This window comes from Pelodiscus sinensis, chromosome 1 (assembly GCF_049634645.1).
Source record: "Pelodiscus sinensis isolate JC-2024 chromosome 1, ASM4963464v1, whole genome shotgun sequence".
NCBI lineage: Eukaryota > Metazoa > Chordata > Testudines > Trionychidae > Pelodiscus > Pelodiscus sinensis.
The window spans coordinates 129,708,041-129,717,000 of record NC_134711.1 but is presented as its reverse complement, the minus strand read 5'-3'; the positions used below and the strand labels follow the sequence as shown (position 1 = coordinate 129,717,000).

At 36.7% G+C, this 8,960-nt stretch overlaps 1 protein-coding gene across 1 annotated transcript; it reads left to right on the top strand.

Moving 5' to 3' along the window:
- The first annotated feature begins 286 nt into the window (after window positions 1-286).
- Window positions 287-8,512, top strand: MANSC4 (MANSC domain containing 4). Its single transcript, XM_014578499.3, has 3 exons — window positions 287-905; window positions 6,363-6,497; window positions 6,812-8,512. Exons 1-3 carry the CDS (start codon window positions 677-679, stop codon window positions 7,489-7,491), a joined length of 1,044 nt encoding a protein of 347 aa, XP_014433985.2. The 5' UTR covers window positions 287-676; the 3' UTR covers window positions 7,492-8,512.
- The last annotated feature ends 448 nt before the right edge of the window (window positions 8,513-8,960 follow it).

The following is an 8,960-nucleotide window of genomic DNA, read 5'->3' as shown; positions in this document are numbered from 1 at the left end:
TATTTAGGATCTAAACTGAAAATATTATTTTAGAAAAAATGATAGGGGTAGTTGCTATATAGCAGAAAATAATGTAAATACTTACACTGTAGGTAATAAGGAATGAAAGAAATATGTGTGGCCACCAATTAACAGGAGACTAAACCAATCTCTTTTTTCTGTATTAAGTGTAATAATGAACCTGAACCAAGTGGGAGACCACTCTGTTCTCAAATGACTGAAATATTTCCTTTTCCAGAAACAGAACTGAAGTCCTTCTCCTAGAATCACTATTATTTTGTATTATTCATATGTGAAAGCTGTCTGCAGTAGTTCGGTCAGACAGGACAAGCAAGGCAGTCAGAATCATGTGGGCCAGGTTTCTGAATGATTAAAGGCAGTATGCATCTAGGGTGCAGAAGAATCTAAATTCATGAAAGATGCATTGAGAATTTCAACAGTCTCCCAGGGACTCAATGTGAGAGAAGAAAAAAAAAAAAAACAATAAACAAACCCTTCGACGTGAATGTCAGAAAATGACTCAGTCAAGGCAAGTCATAGGAACAGCTTAAAAGAAACTAGTTCCTTCACCTGGCAGTGTTGCCACTTCTTAAGAGAGTATCTCTCAAAATGGTGGCTGCTCCCCAGTGCTTTGGGCTGGAGAAAAGGCACTTACTGAGCTAATCGCATCGAGGAGATGTTTCTACTGGTGGCAGCAGCAGAAGTGCTGTTTGTTCTGGGTTTTGCGTGGAAGTCAGATTCACTTTGCTCACCCACTACTTTTTACAAAAACTGCTGGATCCGACGCTTCCCAGGTCTTCTGATTGATCTGCAGGGATCTCAGAAGAGGGGAGCCCAGGTGCTGAGGATTTATACAGAAGTCACAGCACAGCAGTGCAGCAGGACCTGCTGCCTTATGAAGAATGGTAAGTATTTACTATCTGCTTCTTTATAGAGCCCATGCAATCTGTATTAAAAATAGGTAGTCACGCACACAGGGGAAGTTAATTTTTAGGCTTTTTATACATCATTTAATCATTCCAAACAGTAAAAATACAAAAAGTTGATGGAAAGTGAAGACACAGCTAAACAATTTCCCTCCTCTTATCCACGTTTATCCTGATAGAAATGAACTTGGCTGCTTCAACTCTGTGGAAGAGCACACTGGAATGTTCATCTTTTTAGGCAAAACTAAAATTAGGGTCTCTCTCTCCTTAACCGGGTAGGAATGGTTTATTGAAAAGTTAATGAAATGGAGGAACTACAGATTTTCATTACAACTTGGGTTTCCTGGGAAGTGGAATTAGAACTAGGAGCTCATGATTCTTAGACTCAAACCAAATAATGACCATACTGCTTCTCTGTAGTTGCAGAAATTGAAAGATTCTGTTAGGATTTCTGCACTGGCAATAATAGGGCAGGATGCTTTGTTAGGATATCAGCCTTGAATGGGATCAAATCAGATACTGGAAAAATTGCATAGCACTAGTAAAAGGAAAGCCTTCCATTTTAAGTTCTGAGGATATTTTGGGTTATTTATTTTGGGGAATAGAAGATTGTGAGGAAATTTAAGAGCCTGCATTATAAATTGGGAGGGTTTGGATATTAACAAGAGGCATTTTGAGCGGAGTCAATTTGTCTTAAGCAATACAGTGATTAAATCATTTGTTATAAATGTAGGAAGATTTTTATGTCACACAGGACAGTTGCACTAAAAGATGTAAAATTTTGAATGGATTTTGAAGGACAGTCAATAATGACATATGAAATATTACAACACAAAGTCACAGGTCCAAATATGGGTCTGTTATTTTATAAACCAGTTGGTTCTGTTGATGGAATGTTAATTAAGATGAAAAAAATACTCACTATTTCCCAGTAGACAGATGTACATACTACCAAAAAGACAAGAATTACCTGGACATGGAGATTCAAAAACAATATTTAGTCCATTCAAAATAGAGTTTTATGGGCACCAGCAAAAGTGGCATCGAGAAATTTACTCCATCACAATCCATGTTATACAGTGAAACAAGACTTTTGTTTATAGGACTATCAAAAACAGGTTTAACAAGCATTAAAATTACAATATGAAAAAGTTAAAATAATTAGAAAAAAATCTGAAAGTCACCTTGTAACTTTCAAACTCAATGAAAAACATTATTATAGCATGCTCTTGCAATATTCACTTTTCCCTGAAAGAATCCTCACCCTTACCAAAAGCATTATGATTAAGGGAATTTAATTAGCCCATTCAAGCCAGCTTCATTTACCATAAGCATAAATTAACATCTTAAAGGTAATATAGATTCGAATATTCATGAGAGAAAACAGACTTCTTTTTGTGACCTTTAATGAAAGTGCAATTGCTGAGTAATCAGTAAAAGCAATGGAACCTGTAAAAGGAAATTTTGAGATAAAAACAGATGTCTGCTTTGGCTTCTGAAATTCTTCCATAAATAAGGCTATGTCTAGATTGCAGGGTTAAATCGGAAAAAGATACACAATTTGCAGTTCGCAAATTGTGTATCTTTTTCCGCTTTACTGTCTAAAGAGGCTTTCTGAAATTTGGCACATCTGCACAGTGCCAAATTTTGGAAAAAAGTGCTTTTTCAACACATCCTTTATTTCTCGTAAAACAAGGTTTACAGGGATGGCAAAAGATCGTGTCCACTTCTTTGAAATTTTTTCCGAAAAAGCAGACATGTTCCATGGACCTCTGGTATCCCAGAAAAGCAGTGCAGTCTAGACGTAGCCTAAGAAATATGAAAGTAAGATTTTTTGGGAATGGGTCCTTGCTTTGAAATATAATGTCCACTTAGCACTCCTGTTTGCAGGTACTTTCTGTTCTTAAACAACACACACTCTAACGAGGAAAGCTTCAGAGTATTTGATGTCTAGCAGTTCTAAAAGAAACAAGATATATTATCATCATAGGACATATTAATGCTCTAGAAATTAATTCTGTATACCTGAATCTAAGGATAAACATACAGATTGCTAATGGAATTAGTGAAAACTGAGGTGTACAGTTGTACCTAAGGTAAAACTATTAGCATGAACAAAAATATAAAGCATCTAGTTTTCAAACAATGACTCTGTATAATGTTTGTATTACTGAATCACTAGCATTTGTAAAGCACTTTAGGTTTCCAGAATGAAGGATACCATGTAAATGCAAATATTGCATTAGCCATTATTCTACAACTAATATTTGAAAAACTGTTTTTGTGTTGTTTGTTTATGATGATTTATTAAAACTACAAGAGAAAATGGAAGGGCTTATTAGTCTGAAAGCAGTTTTCTGCATAGTCAGTCTTTAAAAATAGTTAGTGAAATGTAAGCTCTCCTACTCATGAAGAAAGCTGTAGTCTATCCATGACCCATAAAGATACCTTGAGCACTCAGGGAATGGATGAAAATATTTATAGAGCTACCAAAGATGGCTGTGTAATAGAGATCTGGTATGCGTTTGAGCCTTTCAATAAGAATTAAACACAACTGTGACAAAACAGTGTCAGAATTTTCTATTAAGCCTGTAGGATTATCCTTCTGTCCTTCACACAGAATGTTTTCTGTTATTTTTATGACAGTGTTTATACTTTCTTGCACCTGTCTTTTATTAAAGAACACATGTATGCTAACCACACATGTATGCTAATCATCTTATTAGAAGCCGATGACAGTTGACTAGAGTTGGATATAGAATATGAAAAATGACCTTGTACAAGGAAAACTTGCTAATTATTTTTTGTTTTTGAGACCTGATAGGAAATTCTCCCTTTGCCAGAATTTTCATTAGCATTTTAAAGACAATCATCTGTTATTTGTTGACATTTCTGTCTTGCTTCCAACTGAGCAAAGAAAGTTTTGGTTTAACACCCGAAGTCTCATCTATTGCTGCTGTCACATGTTATTTGCAATAGAACTGTAATTACTTCATTTCACAAAGCTGATATGTTTAGATTCATAATAGACAAATGTACATATCCTTAATCTCAGATGTATTTTAAAAACTCCCCTCTCTTTTACTGCACTTAATTTACTTGTCTATATTGACAAGCCTATTTTCAAGCAGTATTTTGATTGTTATTCTGATGTAGTATGCAGGCTACTAAGTGGAAAAAAATAAATGAAGCAGAAAAAAAGATTAAAAGGCTGGTTTTGGCATATTTCAACAACAAATATCTTCCCTTTTTTCTATCATAGATAACTGAAAATAGTTTGAGAATGTAAATACAGGTGTGGGGAAAGTTGTCATTTTTCCATAATTATTCACAGAAATTGTATTAATAAAATTATTCCAAAAGTTATTTCCTTGTTGCACTAACTGTAAGGCTGATAATTGAAATAAGCATCACAATAACATAATACATTTATTACACATTGTTTGCTTCTGAATTATTCGGTATGGATTCATTATAATATTAAAGTTTTTATTATTTCTGTAAAAGAAATACATGTGTTGTAGTCAGAATCAAAAACTCTACATCAAAACATTATGTTTTGCTAGCAAGTGCCCATCTCTGTTGATGCACACATCCTTTAAGTAGAGCTATGCTGACACATAGCATCTAATCGTGAAAGCACACATCAAAAACAAATGGTCTCATGAATATTATATGGTCAGAATATTCCCATATGCTCTCCTAGCAGCGAGGATCGGTACCAGATTATATCACTTTTAATCTTTCATTTCATTGCTAGCTTCTGTGCTGTAGACTCTGGCCCCCAATCATGGGAACACTCGTATGCAAGCAGTTCTTCGTAGCTCGGTTTAGTTTAGTTTGTGGCGGAGAAAGAGGAGATGAGGTAAAGACACTATGATGATGATAAAAATTAACAGTAGTCTCACTTGTGGTCCCAAAGATGGCAAATCAGTGTGGTAATGGAGAATTAGTTTTGGACAAGATGCTTGGCTTTTGAACACATTGTAAGGGTGCGTCTACAGAGCAGGGCTTAACTTGAAATAAGCTGTGCAAATTGAGCTACATCAATTGCATAGCATATTTCGAAATAGCTTATATTGACATTGGGACCTCTACACAGCACTTATTTCGAAATAGAGCATTTTTCCTGACTTCCCTTACTCCTTGTACAATTAGGGTTACAGGAGTTGGAGTAAGAAGTCCTCCAGCTTGACAGTATTTTGACATTATTTCTAAATAACTGTCTGCTGTGTAGACACAGACTAAGTTATTTTGAAATAACACTAATTATTTCAAAATAATGTTGCAGTGTAGATGTATTCTAAGATAATCTCACAAGGAAATTCTGCCAGTGTTCTTACTTTATTTTAATGGAAAGTGTTTTAGCATTACTATTAGACAAGCCCCTCGAACAAAATTTTCAGAAGTACCTAAATGACACAGAAGCATAAGTTTCATTTTCAAAGGTGACTTTGGTTCTTCTGCTAAGACATGTAAGCACTTTTTTTAAATGATTTTTTCCATGGACTTTATTAGATCTTTCGGAAAATAAAGCCTTTTCTGAAAGATCCCTTATTCCTGATTTTAAGAGGAATAAGGGATCTTTCGGAAAAGGCTTTATTTTCCGAAAGATCCCTGTCTAGACTGGCGCTTTTTGCCGGCAAAGCCCCGAGCTGGAAAAAAGCGGCAGCCATGTTCATGCAAATGAAGCGGGGAAGATTTAAATCCCCGCTTCATTTGCAATTGCGCTGTGTCTAATTTACATCCCTTTTACGGAAAAGGGGTGCAATCTAGACACAGCCAATGGGTATGCACTTACTGTTTAGCCCTCTAAAAAGTACTATAAAAAAAGATGATGGTTGGCTTAGGAGAGTGTTAACAGGGTAGAAAGCCTTGTATTTGTAGGCCTCATGTTTGAATGCAATCCACCTCAGTAGTGATCAGAATCAATTGCTATCTGACAACTTTTGAATTACCCGTGTGAAATGAGTAGGTGGTCTCAGACCAGTTTCTAATGGGCAGTCATTCATGTCACAACAGCTACCACTTCGTGGCCATTTTAGTAGAGAGTTCCATAATCATCTCACTAGTAGAGGAGGACTGTCCCGAACAAGCCTGAGACACAACGGGAGGAGCTGTGTGGAGAAGGTTGTAACACCTCTGACCATGGCATATGTATTTGATGAGCCAAGGGAATGATCTGTAATGCAAATAACTCAGTTTCTCTCTGCCCACTTGCCCAATTGTAGAATGAGAATTAAAAATGCTCATAGTGCTTCCCTCACAGGGTTCTGGGAGGCTTATTTAAAGTTTATAAAATGTGATTGTTTAGAAGTGCCATGCAACCGTCCCTTATTATAACTCTCTTTCTTAATGTTAAGCAGTAGAAATAAAAGGCAATGCAGATGGGTCATTGTGCCACACAGACTCCATTTTATTCTTTTCTCATTATAGTTTCCTGTAACCTGGCAGTTTTCTACTTTGAAAGTATCCATGAGAACATTAATTGCGTGCACATTTATTGTCCAGCATTGGAAAGCTGCATATTGAAGCCCGCAACCAATGTTACTTTGTACAACATCACAGCAGGTAATACTGTATTATGTACACCAAGGCTGAAACGGGCCAGTGATGGGTTGTCGACTATCATGCTGGTTCAGTCATTATCTTAAGATGAGAGGAAAACATCACCTCATTTCATTTGAAGCACATACGCAAATGGCAAAAGGGTTTTCAGGGTTTTTTTGTCTACCACAGCTATAAACTAACGTGTACATTACATTTACTTACATAGATGTATATATTTATTTATTTCAACATTTGAGAGATGAGCTCAGAATGCATGGCCTATGGTTTACATTTTCAGATGTGTATTTAATGTGTGTTCTTTTCTTCTTTAACAGGGATTGATCCAGATCTCCTTGTTTTTGAAAAATTCTCTTATAAAGATCCAAATACCCGTTCCTCTTTTAACAAATGGGAAAAGCAAAACAACTGCAGGACTGCTGATTCAGAGAAATGCCGGCACAATAATGTCACATGGAAGGCTCTTCTTCTCCAATCTCCATCTTCTACAACTAGCCAGGGCTTGGTAGCAAATGATAGTCACATCCACAATGGCAGTGGCTTGGTCCCAAAAACCAAACCAACCACACATTTATGGGCAAGGTCTCTACCACTGGAGGACCAATTTGCTAAGGAAACAGATTTGACTTCGGAAAGTACAGGTTTGACATCTACTTCAGAAAAAAAGATGTCTGTATCCACTAAGATGTTATCCCATATGCCCAGTCTTGCTCGCCTAAACAGCAGTAAGCAGCACTTCAATGAAACCAAAGGATACAGCGGCAGGAACTACACTTCAGATAACAAGGGTCAAATACCTGCTTGGCTAGCATTGGATACAAGTGCCTGGTTTGTCCCTGTGGTGTTTTGTTCTTCTTTCATCTTTCTTTGCTTCTGTACTGTTCTTCTGGCAGCTGGGTGCTGCAAAAAGAGGAGAGGTCACTATAAACCAGTGCAGAGAGGCGAGATTGGGACCAGGCAGTACATAAAATATACTCTTGTAAAAGATACTTTGTGATTGCAGATACCAAAAATAATAATAATAATGAGGAACTAATTAATTTGCATCACTTGTGCTGGTGGAAGAAGAAGTAGCAGCTCTATTTAGTGAAATACCTCTCACCATTTATTTCTTAGTTCAAAATCTCCAAATTTTCCTAATTTTTGGCAGATGTCTCTGCAACTTTTGGTAACACTGTCGATTAAACATCCTGTTATAATTCTCTTTTTATGATGCACTGATCCACAGAGATATAGGGTCAAATTCTATCTAGTCATATGCACATACCCACAACTGCCAGTGAACTTAGAGGTGTTTGTATATATCTTGGTTTATAATTGGATCCAGAGTAATTTACATTTAGAAACTTTTCCCAACCTTTCTGTAGAGACAATGGTTCTCCACTTCCTCTGTGCACTCTTTTCCCTGCCTTATTTTGTATAACATGTAAAGTGTGTGTAAAATGCAACCATAGCAGAAAAGCAGCTATTTATACTTACTTTGGCTAAGTCTTTATGGAAACACAAGGCACAAAGTCACAGAGAATCAGGCCTACTTGCTGTTAGATCATTTATATCCTGAATGACATCTGTAAGTTTAAAACTTCTTTCACAAGCACTTTTATGCTTTCTCCCAGGCTATCTCTTTCAATTCCCTCCTCAAACACACATGCTCTGTGTGAATGCTGAAAAATGCAACCTGATAATGGCTAGGCGGATGGCATACTGTGATTACTGCTCCTGATTGGCTAAGATTATTTGTGTAACTCCATGTCATCCACCCCAGCCCACTTGTTTTTCTCATTTACCCTGTTATTGTCACCTCTTTTGGACTGAGCTCTTTGAGGAAGGAATAATCATTATGTGTTTATAGCATATAGCCCAATGGAGCTCTGAAATTATAGGCCTTTAAACACTCCTGTGATATAAATGTTAATTCATAAATAAAAAGAGCACTTCCTATTCTGCACTGTATACTCTATTGTGTCTATTTTAATAGTTTTCATTTTTTTTTTCATTTGTGGACTCCTAAAAATTTAAAAAAAGAGGTGTGCCCCGCTATGGAAATCTAAGACCTTATCTACACTATAGAGTTTTGTCAACAAAAGGCACCTATGGTCAACAAAACAGTAAATATGTTTACACACTGCAATATGACTTTTGTTGGAAAAAATGTTCTGTTTTGGGAACAAAATAAAATCACCCTGATGAGAGACATAAAGCTTTTTGCCCAAAATTTTTGCTGGCTAAGTGCAAGAGTAAACACCACACTTGACTTCATTACTTTCATTGGCCTCCAGGAAGGTGTCTCTCAAAGCCCATCTTGTCTGCTCTGTTTACCACTTTGAACTCCATTGCCCTGCTGCCAGGTAAACAACCATCTGTCTCATTTCCTCAGAAGCCTTAGGGATTTTTGAAATTCCATGTCCTGTTGGCGCAGACTGGTGAGGTCTCATTCATCTTCCCAGGTGACCGTGGCAGCTTATT

What these genes read in the sequence shown, in the direction of transcription:
- MANSC4 (XM_014578499.3), top strand. Translation starts at nt 677, where the DNA reads ATGTTTCTACTGGTGGCAGCAGCAGAAGTGCTGTTTGTTCTGGGTTTT. An exon ending in CTGCTGCCTTATGAAGAATG is followed by an intron (nt 906 to 6,362) that starts GTAAGTATTTAC and finishes TTCTCATTATAG; the next exon opens with TTTCCTGTAACCTGGCAGTT. An exon ending in TTTGTACAACATCACAGCAG is followed by an intron (nt 6,498 to 6,811) that starts GTAATACTGTAT and finishes CTTCTTTAACAG; the next exon opens with GGATTGATCCAGATCTCCTT.